At 43.3% G+C, this 17,369-nt stretch overlaps 1 protein-coding gene across 2 annotated transcripts in view; it reads right to left on the bottom strand.

Annotated features, from left to right (window-relative positions):
• The window catches only part of arhgef18b (rho/rac guanine nucleotide exchange factor (GEF) 18b), a 94,641-nt gene that overhangs the window by 67,141 nt on the left and 10,131 nt on the right, over window positions 1-17,369 (bottom strand). The window contains exons 6-8 of one of the 2 annotated variants that reach the window (XM_071346444.1): window positions 15,266-15,343; window positions 14,994-15,102; window positions 14,212-14,392 (exon numbers count right to left, since the gene is read on the bottom strand). In XM_071346444.1, coding sequence (XP_071202545.1) covers window positions 14,212-14,392; window positions 14,994-15,102; window positions 15,266-15,343 — 368 coding nt within the window. The remainder of the gene's footprint in view (window positions 1-14,211; window positions 14,393-14,993; window positions 15,103-15,265; window positions 15,344-17,369) is intronic. The other variant, XM_071346443.1, reaches the window with a different exon arrangement.

A 17,369-nucleotide genomic window follows, 5' to 3' on the forward strand; every position in this document is an offset into this window, starting at 1 on the left:
ACAAAAAAAATAGAAATACCTTATTTGCATAAGTATTCAGACCCTTTGCTATGAGACTCGAAGGGGGGGAAAGTTGGGTTGGTTTTATGACTTAACAACCAGTCGTAAATGATTTCTAACTCTCAGTATCCAAGATTGGAATGTCTGAGTGGTATAGAGAGATTCTTGCTCAAAGAACTTCAACATCGAAAAGTGGATAATGAAACAATACACCTAACATAAAGAATGTGGGAAATGGTCGGTGGGGATCCAAACAATGATTATGTTGTATCATTTGTGATTTTGTGATACCATTAAAGACGTTATAACGGAAACATCGTAACTTTAAGAGCTTTCACAATGTATGTCAGAGTTACATCTAAATGTTGTCAAACGTATATGATTAAATATGAAACTGTCAGAAGATGAAATGTGATTTTTGCCTTGTAAATGAGAATGGTTTTTCATGTAAAGTTTTACCCAGTCAGTAACCATGCCCACGTGAACACAGACATTATGCCAAAAGGATGGAACAACCCTTTTTCCCCAGAGTGCTTACAAAAGGACTCCTAACGAAATGTACATTAGACCAGTATACGGATGGTAAGCCGGACATCACAAATGGTTTAAAAACTACTAGAACAGAAAGCGTGGAGCTGTGGCTACACGTGTAAAATAGTTACTCTACCAGACCAGAAAATGGTAAAACTCTCTAGAGTTTTAGAGGGAAACCTCTAGGAAACTCAACCGAAGACAAGAAAATAACATTTCTCTATCAAACGACCATTGGAACGTCTGATGTATCCATTCTAAACAGACACTTCCAGAACAAAGGAAACCTACTACAACGACTAAGGACATGGTGACCTCTATTTTTGCTTCGTCATTATGGGGTAGTTTGTGTAGACGGAGAATTTTTTTTAAAATCAATTTCAGAATAAGGCTGTAACGTAACAAAAATGTGGGAAAAGTCAAGAGGTCTGAATACTTTCCGAAGGCGCTGTATATACTACTCACACATATAATTCCTATAATAACTACAACCTAAAACTTCCTACCTGGGAATATTGAAGACTCATGTTAAAAAGAACCACCAGCTTTCATATGTTCTCATGTTCTGAGCAAGGAACTTAAACGTTAGCTTTCTTACATGGCACATATTGCACTTTTACTTTCTTCTCCAATGTATTGCATATTTGAAAAATGCACCTGGATTCCTGACCAGCCCACTAAATGTGTCACTCTCGAAACAGTTACAATTAAAATAAGACCCATGCTGATCATTAATTTAGAACAGAAATGTTATTTTCATACCAAATTAACAATAGTAAAAATATTATTTATCCCCCCCGATTTCCCAAACCTCTCAATTTAATTTGAGAAATATTATCTCTATTGTTCTCTGTAAAATGTTCAAATACTGATTGTATGAATCTCAAACTTGTTAATTGATTGAATTACTTATGCAACCAATTATGTTGTTAAATACTTACCCATCTTTATTTTGGCAAAATAACTGCCGTTTTGGTGTCATGTCAATCAGAGATAAATGGAGGACTCTAAATGGATATAACTCATTTTAGTAAAGACATTAACATTGAGGGCTTCCACCATTTAAAAGTAGTCAACTGGGTGGGGGTTCCTATGGGTTGGGAGGGATCAGCCAATGATCAGAGCACATTGTCTTCTTCAAATTGGGTTGCCTATGGTTTGTAATCAAAGATGTAGGTAATATCCAGGAGCCTAGACCAAGATTTATACACCAGGAAATTGGACCCAGAGAGTTGAGACCATGACAAGTTTAAGAACACATGTGGTTAGATAGAGCACACTAGACGAGGAGCACCGTACAGTACACTAGAGCACAGTACAGTAGAGCACGGTACACTAGAGCATGGCAGAGTAGAGCACAGTATAGCACAGTACAGAAGGGTAAAGCACAGTATAGTACATTACAATCCCTGCCTCAGAAAAACATCCCCCACAGCATGATGCTGCCACCACCATGCTTCACCGTAGGGATGGCATTGGCCAGGTGATGAGCAGTGCCTGGTTTCCTCCAGAAGTGACGCTTGGCAATCAGGACCAAGTATTCAATCTTAGTTTCATCAGACCTGAGAATCTTGTTTATCAAAAACCTGTTTTTGCTTTGTCATGATGAGGTATTTATTGTGTGTAGATTGATGAGGAAAATGTGTTTTTTAATGAATTTGAGAATAAGTAACTTAAAATGTGGAAACAGGAGAGGGCAGTCTACGGCGATGGGTGGGGAAAAGGAGAGGGCAGTCTACGGCGATGGGTGGGGAAAAGGAGAGGGCAGTCTACGGCGATGGGTGGGGAAAAGGAGAGGGCAGTCTACGGCGCTGGGTGTGAAACAGGAGAGGGCAGTCTACGGCGCTGGGTGGGAAACAGGAGAGGGCAGACTACGGCGCTGGGTGGGAAACAGGAGAGGGCAGTCTACGGGTGGGAAACAGGAGAGGGCAGACTACGGCGCTGGGTGGGAAACAGGAGAGGGCAGTCTACGGCGCTGGGTGGGGAAAAGGAGAGGGCAGTCTACGGCGCTGGGTGTGAAACAGGAGAGGGCAGTCTACGGGTGGGAAACAGGAGAGGGCAGTCTACGGCGCTGGGTGGGGAAAAGGAGAGGGCAGTCTACGGCGCTGGGTGGGAAACAGGAGAGGGCAGTCTACGGCGCTGGGTGGGAAACAGGAGAGGGCAGTCTACGGCGCTGGGTGGGAAACAGGAGAGGGCAGTCTACGGCGCTGGGTGGGAAACAGGAGAGGGCAGTCTACGGCGCTGGATGGGAAACAGGAGAGGGAAGTCTACGGAGCTGGGTGGGAAACAGGAGAGGGCAGTCTACGGCGCTGGGTGGGAAACAGGAGAGGGCAGTCTACGGCGCTGGGTGTGAAACAGGAGAGGGCAGTCTACGGCGCTGGGTGGGAAACAGGAGAGGGCAGTCTACGGAGCTGGGTGGGAAACAGGAGAGGGCAGTCTACGGCGCTGGGTGGGAAACAGGAGAGGGCAGTCTACGGCGCTGGGTGGGAAACAGGAGAGGGCAGACTACGGCGCTGGGTGGGAAACAGGAGAGGGCAGACTACGGCGCTGGGTGTGAAACAGGAGAGGGCAGTCTACGGCGCTGGGTGTGAAACAGGAGAGGGCAGTCTACGGCGCTGGGTGTGAAACAGGAGGGCAGTCTACGGCGCTGGGTGGGAAACAGGAGAGGGCAGTCTACGGCGCTGGGTGGGAAACAGGAGAGCGCAGTCTACGGCGCTGGGTGTGAAACAGGAGAGGGCAGTCTACGGCGCTGGGTGTGAAACAGGAGAGGGCAGTCTCCGGCGCTGGGTGTGAAACAGGAGAGGGCAGACTACGGCGCTGGGTGGGAAACAGGAGAGGGCAGTCTACGGAGCTGGGTGGGAAACAGGAGAGGGCAGTCTACGGCGCTGGGTGGGAAACAGGAGAGGGCAGACTACGGCGCTGGGTGGGAAACAGGAGAGCGCAGTCTACGGCGCTGGGTGTGAAACAGGAGAGGGCAGTCTACGGAGCTGGGTGGGAAACAGGAGAGCGCAGTCTACGGTGCTGGGTGTGAAACAGGAGAGGGCAGTCTACGGCGCTGGGTGGGAAACAGGAGAGGGCAGTCTACGGCGCTGGGTGGGAAACAGGAGAGGGCAGTCTACGGCGCTGGGTGGGAAACAGGAGAGGGCAGTCTACGGCGCTGGGTGTGAAACAGGAGAGGGCAGTCTACGGCGCTGGGTGTGAAACAGGAGAGGGCAGTCTACGGCGCTGGGTGTGAAACAGGAGAGGGTGTGATAGGCTGAGAGTAGCGGAGGGGTGGGATTAAAAGCTCACAATCTGCGATAGTTAGGACCCAAAATACCAAATCATGTATAACAGATATGTCTGAGTACCATTTAATGTGTATTTCTGCCATGTAATACTGTGTTAAATTTACTTTGTTCATGACACAAGTCATTTTTCCAACAATTGTTTAAAGACAGATTATTTTACCTATAATTCACTGTATCACAATTCCAGTGGGTCAGAAGTTTACATACACTAAGTTGACTGCCTTTAAACAGCTTGGAAAATTCCAGAAAATTATGTCATGGCTTTAGACGCTTCTGATAGGCTAACTGACATCATATGAGTCAATTGGAGGTGTACCTGTGAATGTATTTCAAGGTCTACCTTCAAACTCAGTACCTCTATGCTTGACATCATGGGAAAGTCAAAAGAAATCAGCCAAGACCTCAGAAATAATTGTAGACCTCCACAAGTCTGGTTCATCCTTGGGAGCAATTTCCAAACGCCTGAAGGTACCACGTTCTTCTGTACAAACAATTTCATGCAAGTATAAACACCATGGGACCACGCAGCCGTCATACCGCTCAGGAAGGAGAAGCGTTCTGTCTCCTAGAGATGAACGTACTTTGGTGAGAAAAGTGCAAATCATTCCCAGAACAACAGCAAAGGACCTCGTGAAGATGCTGGAGGAAACAGGTACAAAAGTATCTATATCCACAGTAAAACGAGTCCTATATCGACATAACCGGAAAGGCCGCTCAGCAAGGAAGAAGATACTGCTCCAAAACTGCCATAAAAAGCCAGACTACGGATTGCAACTGCACATGGGGACAAAGATCGTACTTTTGGAGAAATGTCCTCTGGTCTGATGAAACAAAAATAGAACTGTTTGGCCATAAAGACCATCGTTATGTTTGGAGGAAAAAGTGGGAGGCTTGCAAGCCGAAGAACACCATTCCAACCGCGAAGCACAGGAGTGGCAGCATCATGTTGTGGGGGTGCGTTGCTGCAGGAGGGACTGGTGCACTTCACAAAATAGATGGCATCATGAGGATGGAAAATTATGTGGATATATTGAAGCAACATCTCAAGACATCAGTCAGGAAGTTAAAGCTTGGTCGCAAATGGGTCTTCCAAATGGACAATGACCCCAAGCATACTTCCAAAGTTGTGGCAAAATGGCTTCAGGACAACAAAGTCAAGGTATTGGAGTGGCCATCACAAAGCCCTGACCTCAATCCTATAGAGAATTTGTGGGCAGAACCGAAAAAGCGTGTATGAGCAAGGAGGCCTACAAACCTGACTCAGTTACACCAGCTCTGTCAGGAGGAATGGGCCAAAATTCACCCAACTTATTGAGGGAAGCTTGTGGAAGGCTACCGAATTTGACCCAAGTTAAACAATTTAAAGGCAATGCTACCAAATACTAATTGAGTATATGTAAACTTCTGACCCACTGGGAACGTGATGAAAGAAATGAAAGCTGAAATAAATAATTTTCTACTATTTTATTTCACATTCTTAAAATAAAGTGGTGATCTTAACTTTTTACTAGGATTAAATGTCAGGAATTGTGAAAAACTGAGTTTAAATGTATTTGGCTAAGGTGTATGTAAACTTCCGACTTCAACTGTAAATGTGTAATGTCAGGGTCAGGGTTGAGCTCGGGTCAGAGTTGACCCATCAGGGTTGAGCTCGGGTCAGAGTTGACCCATCAGGGTTGAGCTCGGGTCAGAGTTGACCCATCAGGGTTGAGCTCGGGTCAGAGTTGACCCATCAGGATTGAGCTCGGGTCAGAGTTGACCCATCAGGGTTGCGCTCGGGTCAGAGTTGACCCATCAGGGTTGAGCTCGGTCTGTGTTTGGTAACAGCTGAGTGAGTACCAGGGTACTCAGCAGCTGAAAAGGCCTGCCAGACAGGGTTAGCAAGAATGATTCAGTAATGGTGTGGTGAGGAGCCGATAAGTGAGCCAACACTGACCAGCTAGCCAGCCAGCGCACCAAGTCTGGAACCAACAGGACTCTGAACAGCTTCTACCCCACAAGCCATAAGACTGCTAAACAAGACTGCTAAACAAGACTGCTAAATAGCTAATCAAATGGCTACCCGGACTACCTGCATTGACCCTTTATTCTCCAACTCTCTTGCACTGCACACACACAGACAACACAACACACACACACACAGACTCAGTACTGCTACTCCCCATATATAGCCATGTTAATACCTCGTACCCCAGCACATCGACTCAGTACCGCTACTCCCCGTATATAGCCATGTTAATACCTCGTACCCCAGCACATCGACTCAGTACTGCTACTCCCCGTATATAGCCATGTTAATACCTCGTACCCCAGCACATCGACTCAGTACCGCTACTCCCCGTATATAGCCATGTTAATACCTCGTACCCCAGCACATCGACTCAGTACTGCTACTCCCCGTATATAGCCATGTTAATACCTCGTACCCCAGCACATCGACTCAGTACTGCTACTCCCCGTATATAGCCATGTTAATACCTCGTACCCCAGCACATCGACTCAGTACCGCTACTCCCCGTATATAGCCATGTTAATACCTCGTACCCCAGCACATCGACTCAGTACTGCTACTCCCCGTATATAGCCATGTTAATACCTCGTACCCCAGCACATCGACTCAGTACTGCTACTCCCCGTATATAGCCATGTTAATACCTCGTACCCCAGCACATCGACTCAGTACTGCTACTCCCCGTATATAGCCATGTTAATACCTCGTACCCCAGCACATCGACTCAGTACTGCTACTCCCCGTATATAGCCATGTTAATACCTCGTACCCCAGCACATCGACTCAGTACTGCTACTCCCCGTATATAGCCATGTTAATACCTCGTACCCCAGCACATCGACTCAGTACTGCTACTCCCCGTATATAGCCATGTTAATACCTCGTACCCCAGCACATCGACTCAGTACTGCTACTCCCCGTATATAGCCATGTTAATACCTCGTACCCCAGCACATCGACTCAGTACTGCTACTCCCCGTATATAGCCATGTTAATACCTCGTACCCCAGCACATCGACTCAGTACTTCTACTCCCCGTATATAGCCATGTTAATACCTCGTACCCCAGCACATCGACTCAGTACTGCTACTCCCCGTATATAGCCATGTTAATACCTCGTACCCCAGCACATCGACTCAGTACTGCTACTCCCCGTATATAGCCATGTTATTTTACTCGTTAGTTATTCACTGTTTATTTATTCCTCGTGTCACTATGTGTTCTTTTGTTTATCTTCAAAGCTGCTATATGTAACTTTTTTGGGCAACTGAACCAAATTCACATAGAAATGTGTGTTATAGATCTGTCATTTTCATTGAACGGCAGTCAAAGAAGGGGTAGATCTCTACTGTGTGTGTTATTTCTATGCTTCCTGTTCTTAAGTTTCATTTTTGCATCTTTTGGTTTTGTACACGAGCTTCCAACAGCTGAAAACACCATATTTTTGGTTATGGAAAATATATTTCACAGCTGGTACAATAATTGTCTATACACTATAATCGCTTGTTTTGTGACAAATTGAAATTAGGCAAGCTATTTTAATTTTAGCAACCAGGAATTGGCGGATCAATTTCGGCATAGTCCATCTTTAACTCTGCATTGTTGGAAAAGGATCCGTAAGTAAGCATTTCACTGTTAGTCTACACTTGAAATTTACAAAGCGAGAGACAAATAACATTGTATTTTATTTGATTCAGCCAGTCAGTCACCACACCCTCCCTTGCACCTGTTGACTGGCCCAGCAGTGTACACAGGATAGCAACTGAGGGTGCAGCCAAGTGCATAGTGCTGCACACTTGACCGAGAGTGCGAGCGATTAGTGCTTTGAGGTTGTTTTGATAAAAATAAAAAAATTGGGGGGGGGGGGGGGGGGGTAAACACAAACACATTTTTTTTTAAATAAAAGTCCCATGACGGTAGTGACTGCCCATTATTGCTTATTACTTATTAACCATAATTTATTCACAGTACTTTACTTTAAAATATTTTAGTTGTGTATATTATATTTGTTTTATGACTATTTAATTCTAAGTCATCTGTTCTCCACAGAGCTGCTGCCTGACAAAATCCCTATTTTAGTAGTTATTCAAAGTAAATAAGGCATACTTTTATGACTGCTGAATACCAACTAGGCCATCAATGGCTTAGATGATGTATTTTCAGGTAGAGATGCCTCGCCAAGCAACTGCTCTGTATCCTTCTATCATGCATTCTTCTCTTTTACGTAGTAGATGTAAAAGAAACAGACAAGTAGGCTCGCAATGGTTTATGGTCATTGTAGTTAAATACCACGTTTTCTGTGCTAAACTATGTAGAATATTGGCCTGTTGGAAACTACAACATCGCATAGTTCGGGCTTGATCTGATTTCTCTCTACAGAAACTGTGCAATTTGCACATTGAGCTCACAGAAAAAATAAAACAATTAAATGGAATTCAAATAATTGAACGTACAGTGGTCAATTAGTTGTTTAAAAACAATATACAACCAAAATGTCAGTTAATCGCTCAGCACTAATGACCAACTGACTCAATGGTGTGTGTACAGAAACAAAGCCCTCTCGAGACAGGAGCCACCACTACGGCTGGCACGGTAATTGTATAATAGTGTAAATTGACAATTATTGATGAAGACAGTCATTAAAATAAAATTAGCGTCATTAAAATAATATAACTGTCATTAACCGCTTTAATACATATATTTTTTATTTATTTAAGTTTTACATATTTAAGTCAACAAACTTTACCCAAAAGCACCAAAGTTAAAGCCTGGTTCACATCAAACAGACAATATAAGGAGACCAAACTACCCAGTTTTAGAAGAAGGTAGTGTTATTGAACGAACAGCTGACTGAAGACAGCTTGGTATTCAGACAAAAAGTGAGGTTGAGTCTGTTTCCGCGGTAACATGGACTCTTTACAACGTGATGAAACTTTGTTGCCCCTTGTTTCAGCGAGGTGTTGTAGCAAAGGAGTATCATAAAATACATGCCCACAATGTCTTACCAAAACAGACCACGCTGGCTAACCAACACCGGAAACAGAGGAGAAAATATACTTTTTTTTAACCAAATGTTTGCTATTCAAACAATTATAAAACGGTGACCGTAGTCATTTGGCTGACAAAAAAACTGTCATTCTAAATTCCATGACCCACCACAACAAGAGAGGTGGAGGCAACCGGCAGCAGCTAGCAGACACTCCTCAATATAAGCCTGCCCTGAAGAATGCAAGGCCTTGTGTTATCTTTAAGGGAGAAACCGCCACACAGATTGCGATAGTGAAGGGAAGGGATTTCTTATGAAAGTAATATAGTTTTCCCTGGAAGAGGATCCTTACTAGTAGTAATACATAATGTATTATAAGCACAAGGCCTAGACATATTTGTCAGTTTGGTTTTACTGTTAGTTTTAATTTGTAGCACAGGAGTCAATAGCACTTTCTGGCATGAAGATAGATATGGGAAGGGCTAGGGATGGGAAGCCAAGCCCTTAGCTCACACCTGATAGTACAGCCTCACCCAAATGTAACCAATTAACACCATCAAACATACATACATACACACACACACACACACACACATATATATATCCTAATAATTTATTCACACTGACATCTTATACAATCTACCCACAGCAGCACTCCAATGTTCTAACATACGTCAGGTTCCTGCAGTCGTCGTACAGACGGCTATAGGAATGATTTTACCCATAAATGTTACAAAATGACACATCTGATACCGACTGAGAGATACCACTTCCATCTGTTAAGTCGTCTACGTCTGCTGCGCTGCTGACAACAAGCAACTGTCTGTGCCCCTGACCTAGGTCTAGGCTAATTCACAGTTATCCCAGGACAGAAGCCTCAGCACTAAAGATCACATCGTTAGCCAAACAAGTTTCCAAAAAGTTATTGCTCTTAGCCTAATATTGCTCAAATGCATCAAAACAACTTCATATTCCACAACACAAAACGCTGCTCATTCCATAATATATTGTCCATCTACAGCTTTCTAAACATATCAACCTACTGAATAGGACTTTGGTGGTGGGGGGGGGGGGGCTGGTCTGCCCTGACTGAGTATCATAGCCTGTTCAGTGCACCTGACTCATCCCTAGGTAGAGGCAGGGCAGGAGGGTGGTCAGTCAGGCGTGGAGAAGCAGTGTCCTAACAGGGGTAGACTCAGAGCCACTGGGGTGAGCTGTTATGCTCTGGCAGACCTGCCAAGCACAATTATTACCATGTGACCCCGACCCAGTGAGCTCAGAGAACTGAGAGAGGTTGGTGGGAAATGTGACCACCTAGTCCAGACCTGGGCTTATGTACTGCAGTATTTTGAAGAAATGGGACAAGGAACCATACATTTTTCACTCCCAATTGAAGCATGCCAAATATTGATGATATACTTATGCTGTAGTGTATTCCTTTGAGATATAACGTTACTGATATACTTATGAAATAGTGCATTTGTTTGAGATTATATTTTGATCTAAGAAAGTTACAAAGCAGTTTAGCAGTGATTTTCAAACGGATATTTTAAATATATATATTTTTTTAACAGGCAAGAATATTGACAAGCCTGCATATTGTAGTTAATGAAATTGTTAGGTAGGCCTACTTGGTAGTAGTTTGAGAGTAAACAACAAGCAATATATTACATTATTGAAACATAAGGATGTAGCTACTGTTAAACTCAATTGGAAAATCAAATTTATCAAATCAAATGTATTTATATAGCCCTTCTTAGATCATCTGATATCTCAAAGTGCTGTACAGAAACCCAGCCTAAAACCCCAAACAGCAAGCAATGCAGGTGTAGAAGCATGATATGTTTGCTAAAAGCTAAACAAAATGAGATAATTAGTTCTCACTTGCTATAGCTAGTTAGATGATTGACTTTCTTAGTAAAACAGATGCTAGCTAACGTTAGTAGTAAACTTAACTCGATCACCTGTTGCAAGAGGATCTCAATCACAAATCTTAAAGATAGCTAGCTAGATAGTTATATTTTGTAGGGAACAGTAGCAAATTATAGCTAATTGTGGACAATCTAACGTTCGCTAGCTAACTTAACTTGTTTATTTTCTATAGGACTGTAGCTAACTAGCTTAGTTGGCATACTTAGCTCGCTAGCTAGCTACTGTAATTAGCTCCAACTTGGATATCAAGCTACCTAGCTAAGCCAACGTAATTAAATACAGCATTGAAATACGGTACGCATTTCAGTACTGCAGGTAGCTAGTTACTTAAGCATCTCTACGTGTATTTTGTCTCTGAACTCTGTACCTTTATCAATCAGCTAGCTGGCCTATAGATAGCTAATTTACCGGTGAACTACTTTAGCATACTGGTTAGCTAACTACTGTAGCGTCTAAATAGATCTCTGCAACAACTGAGAGAAAAAACGGCGCATCCACCTGTTTTGTTCGAGAGCTTACCGTGAAAGAAAAAACAGAAGTCTGTGATCTAATTTAAAAGAAATGTCGTGTAAATCAGTATTCCCACTATTTTCTCCGTCCAGCTCGGTTTCCCAACACTCGCCAACAAGCAAGAATTATGGGAACAATCACTGGTTTACAAACGACGCATTCCACAGGCAGATTCTAGGCTGATTATCCTAGGCTTGGGTTCAGAATTAAAGGGACACTCACTTCTTTTCTCACGCCAATAAGTAGGCCATTAATGATGGTTGTTTATTGTTCCTGCATTTGTTAAACATTTGGAGAAGGTTGGAGTTAATTTGGCTTGTAGTGTTTTAGAAGATTCCAACAAAAAAATGACGTAATATCTTTACTTAAATTTAAGTCATCCACAGTATGTCTTTCAGTCCTGTGTGTGTGAGTGTGTGTTTTGCACTACCGCCTGCTGCTCTCTGTCTGTCATTGGTTAGTGTTAAATCATAAGGCAGCCCAGTCCTAAGCTTTGGTGCCTTGTGAGATATATCAGTATGATTTGTTTAATGCTTAATAAGCCAACTAAAGTGAACAGTCATTCATAATATTCCCCAGCAGTCTTGTCCTGCTGTCCGATTTATGCCTTTTTTTTTTTAGGTGATCGTGGGCTTTGTCGCTCTACTCAGGTCTGTAAATACTTCAAGCCCTTTAAGAGTTTCAGGTAGGATCATCTACTACAGTAGACTATATACTGTAGCTATGTCTTACTTCTCCAAGACCTGGACAATGAACTGAATAGAAGAGACCAGGCAGATATAAGGCAGTAGTTCCCTCATTCCAGAGTGGAAATATAGTATAATATGAAATGGATTATTCTATCCAGTAGCTGGGCACTAGATACTATAAGTGATGTGTGGCTTGAGGACCTACCTACAGTTTCAAACAATGGCGTTTGGACTTGAGCTAATACTTCTATGGTAAGAGGGAAGGGGACACACACAGCCTAGAAACCAGGTAAGAGGTTAACACTTTTTGTCTCAACTCATTCAACATAATAATAACAAAGGTACAAAGCCAAAAGGCAACAAAGCAGCAAGTAAACAAACATCCTCCCTTATTTTCAGCCAGGGGAGTTCTACTTCAACCGCAGCTCGATTACATTCGTAAAAACAGAGAGAGAGAGAGAGAGAGAGAGAGAGAGAGAGTATATTTTGGATTAAAGATTAAATTCAGTGACTGACATACCTTTCCCTGTGGGTTGCTTCCTTGTTATTCCAAGAGGTTAGGATTTTGTCTCAGGCCATTACTTGGGCCACCCAAACGTAAAGAGCATGCGGTTTGGTAAAGTAGTGAGAATATGTGTCTGTGGGTGACACAGTATTCCACTGGGTCTCAGACAAGTCATTCAATAAGAAGCCCCTCTGCTCTGTTTGGTGTCAATATTTCAGTCATCCTTTTCCCTTAACGGCTATACTATTTCATTGCATCCGTATGTCCATGTCAACGTCCAAAGAAAAGGCTGTTATGTGGGAGTGATTTTAAAAACAACATTTAATACCACCTCCCTCAAAACACTGGTATTAGACCGTTATTCTACTCCTCTCCTGTCTGCGTGTGTTTAGTGTTACGTTGCCCTATCATCTGCTGACACTGCCTCACCCCACAACAAAGACAGGGCTACTTCCTCATCAGGCTACATAATGGAGGGATTTCAGTGCCAACAGCAATTGTATTTGAATTCAATATTCAATATTAAGTCTATGCAGTTTCAAATCATGAAATATAAAATATATTTTTTAATTATGGAATTCAAAATACAGTTTCTGTTGGCACTGAAAATCCCTCCATGTGTTAATACATCTTATCATCTTAACTGCTACCGCACAGGAGTGAGGATAGAGTATCAGAGGGAGAAGCCACATTGGTGTTGAAACATCTGGTACTACTATTGTAGCTGTAAGCATTATCTGGTAGCAGAACTTTCTTACTGACGCTACAGAACATTCCAGGCATTTACTCAGAAACTACATGGGGAAATAGCAATTACACAGTAATGACGTATGAATTACGTGTTCATTTCTTTGGTAGTTACCAGTTCTGTAGAATTCTACAAAGTTAAGTGCCATAAAACTGTAATTGTTACCACATACTTTCCTAGTGGGCCTAAATATCATGTTAACAGTTGAAAGAGTCACTTAAAAAAAACAAAAAAAAGGTATTGACTGCAATGTCTTGTTTGCCTTTGCACCGGGTTTGATGTTCTCAGTGTTTACGGCAAAACTTGGGAGGACAAGTACTGTAAAGACCAAACAGACAGAATGGCGTGCACATGACCTGACAGTTCAAGTAAGTGTATTTGTTCTGGATTCACTGCAACTGTCCATGTAACCAGTTCAAGGTTCTGTGTGACAGACATGGTTGTTACTATCTGACCAAGTTGCAAAGTCAGAAGCCTGGTTCTACAATTCCTCTTTTTAAAATCGTATTTTAAACCTAACCCTAACCTTAACCACACTGCTAACCTTATGCCTTACCTTTAACCATAAATTGAGACCAAAAAGCACATTTTAGCTTTCATACATTTTTCGTTGTTGATGTAGCCTATTTTGACTTTGCAGCTTGGACATCTAGTGGGAACAATGTCCTTCCTCCATTACACAAGCACATGCTATCAACAGGAAGTGAAACGAAACACTTGCATTATTGTCTAAGAAAGGAGCAGAGGAGTGTGTTGACTATAAGCCAAACAGAGAGTAGTAGGTTCCACTGGACACAAACTTTGGACCTATAAAAAATATAAATAAATAAAAACGAGTCTCATTGAATTTGGGTAAAAATTTTTAAAAAGTATGTCGATATAGAATGTGGAAACAACTGATTCTTACCAGTTTGCGCCCAGTCGGAAAAGTGTGTGAGGTACACTTGAAGAGTGTGTGAAGGCCGAGTGTACACTATGTTAGAGTGTGTTAGTTAGTGTCTTACTCACTCAGGCACTGCAGACCATGCTTTTTCTGCAGGGCCTTACTGCACAGTGAGCAGGTGGCACAGCTAGAGAAGGAGCCTGGCACCAAATTATGCCCACTGCTACTACTGTGATGCAGTTTCTCTTTCTCTTTGGGTTCCCTCTCCTTCCCCTTCTGCTGCTCTTTCTCTCGGTTCTTACCCTGCTGAGGGGAACGAAAAAGAGAAACAGGGCGAAAATAATGTCAGCTTTCATCTGTGACACTGTACTTTTAATACTGTACTGTTGGTGATTTATTTTTGAATACAACATAAGATGTGACTGTATCGTGGGGTATATAACAGGACAACAGGGCTGACTCAGAAGATTAGGATGAAAAGAGACATTCTGTTCCCACACAGTAACATGATGACATTAGGATGTAAATGAACAATAGCTTTCACGTCACTGACTGACAGTAATGTTGCTTAACACCGAGGATTTGATCCTTATAATGACATGATGTTGAAATCAACGTATCCTTGTTAAAAAGTCAATGTGAACAATGTAACAAACATGTTTACAGTAACACACTACAGTATTATGCTAAATGAGTTTCCCACATTATCAAAAAAGTTGCTCAATGCTCACACAGCTACTACTTATCATGCAAGCTCACACCACACTCTAACCAGTTGTTAATATGTTGAGTGTGTGTGTGTATATACACAGTACTAATATGTTGAGTGTGTGTGTGTATATACACAGTACTAATATGTTGAGTGTGTGTGTGTATATACAGTACATCATGTGTTGTTTTGGTTCACCTTGTCTTTGTTGAATGAGCCAGTCATTCTGTTCCTAAGCGAGCTCAGGGTACGCTTCACTTTGGTTCCCTTCTCCACTTTCTCTGTTCGGTCCTCCTCTTCCTCATTTCTACCAAGTAGAAGACAAATGACTGATGGCAGACGTGGCCCAAAATGATCAATGAAATTACAAACTAATATGAAATGAATTTCAGAGTAAAAGAAGAAATGTCAACCTACATAAAGTGTAAACTAAAGTGAGTGTGAATTTCCTATGGCCACGGACGACTTACTCGTTGGAGAGAAATTCATACCAGGTGACACTACTTCCTGTCTCCTTCCCCTCTGGCCTTGTGGTCCTCTGCCTGGCTCTGTGGAGTAGAAGACATCGGTTGGGGAGTTACTCCGATTCAATAACACAGCACTTTACTATTGAGAAGACCATTGAGCATAATAATAAGTGACTACAGCCTGTGTGGTCACGCTTCATCCAGGCAGTTGAATGTCATTCTCAGGTACGTTCACAAACAGAGGAAAAGCTCTAATCAGGTGGTCATGCAGGTAAAGTAAAAAAAAAAAAAAAATACATCTTTATCAAAAACTGTGTCGCTGTGCAGAACCAAGACTGTCACTGTACAGAACCAAGACTGTCACTGTACAGAACCAAGACTGTCACTGTGCAGAACCAAGACTGTCACTGTACAGAACCAAGACTGTCACTGTGCAGAACCAAGACTGTCACTGTGCAGAACCAAGACTGTCACTGTACAGAACCAAGACTGTCACTGTGCAGAACCAAGGCTGTCACTGTACAGAACCAAGACTGTCACTGTGCAGAACCAAGACTGTGTCGCTGTGCAGAACCAAGACTGTCACTGTGCAGAACCAAGACTGTCACTGTACAGAACCAAGACTGTCACTGTGCAGAACCAAGGCTGTCGCTGTGCAGAACCAAGACTGTAACTGTACAGAACCAAGACTGTCACTGTACAGAACCAAGACTGTCACTGTGCAGAACCAAGACTGTCACTGTACAGAACCAAGACTGTCACTGTGCAGAACCAAGACTGTCACTGTACAGAACCAAGACTGTCACTGTACAGAACCAAGACTGTGTCGCTGTGCAGAACCAAGACTGTCACTGTACAGAACCAAGACTGTGTCGCTGTGCAGAACCAAGACTGTCACTGTACAGAACCAAGACTGTGTCGCTGTGCAGAACCAAGACTGTCACTGTACAGAACCAAGACTGTCACTGTACAGAACCAAGACTGTCACTGTACAGAACCAAGACTGTCACTGTACAGAACCAAAACTGTCACTGTGCAGAACCAAGACTGTCACTGTGCAGAACCAAGACTGTCACTGTGCAGAACCAAGACTGTGTCGCTGTGCAGAACCAAGACTGTCACTGTACAGAACCAAGACTGTCACTGTACAGAACCAAGACTGTCACTGTGCAGAACCAAAACTGTCACTGTGCAGAACCAAGACTGTCACTGTACAGAACCAAGACTGTCACTGTGCAGAACCAAAACTGTCACTGTGCAGAACCAAGACTGCCACTGTGCAGAACCAAGACTGTCACTATACAGAACCAAGACTGTCACTGTACAGAACCTTGACTATGACTGTGCAGAAACAAGACTGTCACTGTACAGAACCAAGACTGTCACTGTACAGAACCAAGACTGTCACTGTACAGAGCCAAGACTGTCACTGTACAGAACCAAGACTATGACTGTGCAGAAACAAGACTGTGACTGTGCAGAAACAAGACTGTTGCTGTGCAGAACCAAGGCTGTCGCTGTGCAGAACCAAGGCTGTCGCTGTGCAGAACCAAGGCTGTCACTGTACAGAACCAAGACTGTCGCTGTGCAGAACCAAGACTGTCACTGTACAGAACCAAGACTGTCGCTGTGCAGAACCAAGACTGTCGCTGTGCAGAACCAAGACTGTCGCTGTGCAGAACCAAGGCTGTCGCTGTGCAGAACCAAGGCTGTCGCTGTGCAGAACCAAGACTGTCGCTGTGCAGAACCAAGACTGTCGCTGTGCAGAACCAAGACTGTCGCTGTGCAGAACCAAGACTGTCACTGTGCAGAACCAAGACTGTCGCTGTGCAGAACCAAGACTATCGCTGTGCAGAACCAAGACTGTCGCTGTGCAGAACCAAGACTGTGACTGTGCAGAAACAAGACTGTGACTGTGCAGAACCAAGGCTGTCGCTGTGCAGAACCAAGACTGTCGCTGTGCAGAGCCAAGGCTGTTGCTGTGCAGAACCAAGACTGTCAATGTGCAGAACCAAGACTGTCGCTGTGCAGAGCCAGGGCTGTCGCTGTGCAGGACCAAGGCTGTCACTGTGCAGGACCAAGGCTGTCACTGTGCAGGACCAAGGCT

This window comes from Salvelinus alpinus, chromosome 16 (assembly GCF_045679555.1).
Source record: "Salvelinus alpinus chromosome 16, SLU_Salpinus.1, whole genome shotgun sequence".
Lineage (NCBI taxonomy): Eukaryota > Metazoa > Chordata > Actinopteri > Salmoniformes > Salmonidae > Salvelinus > Salvelinus alpinus.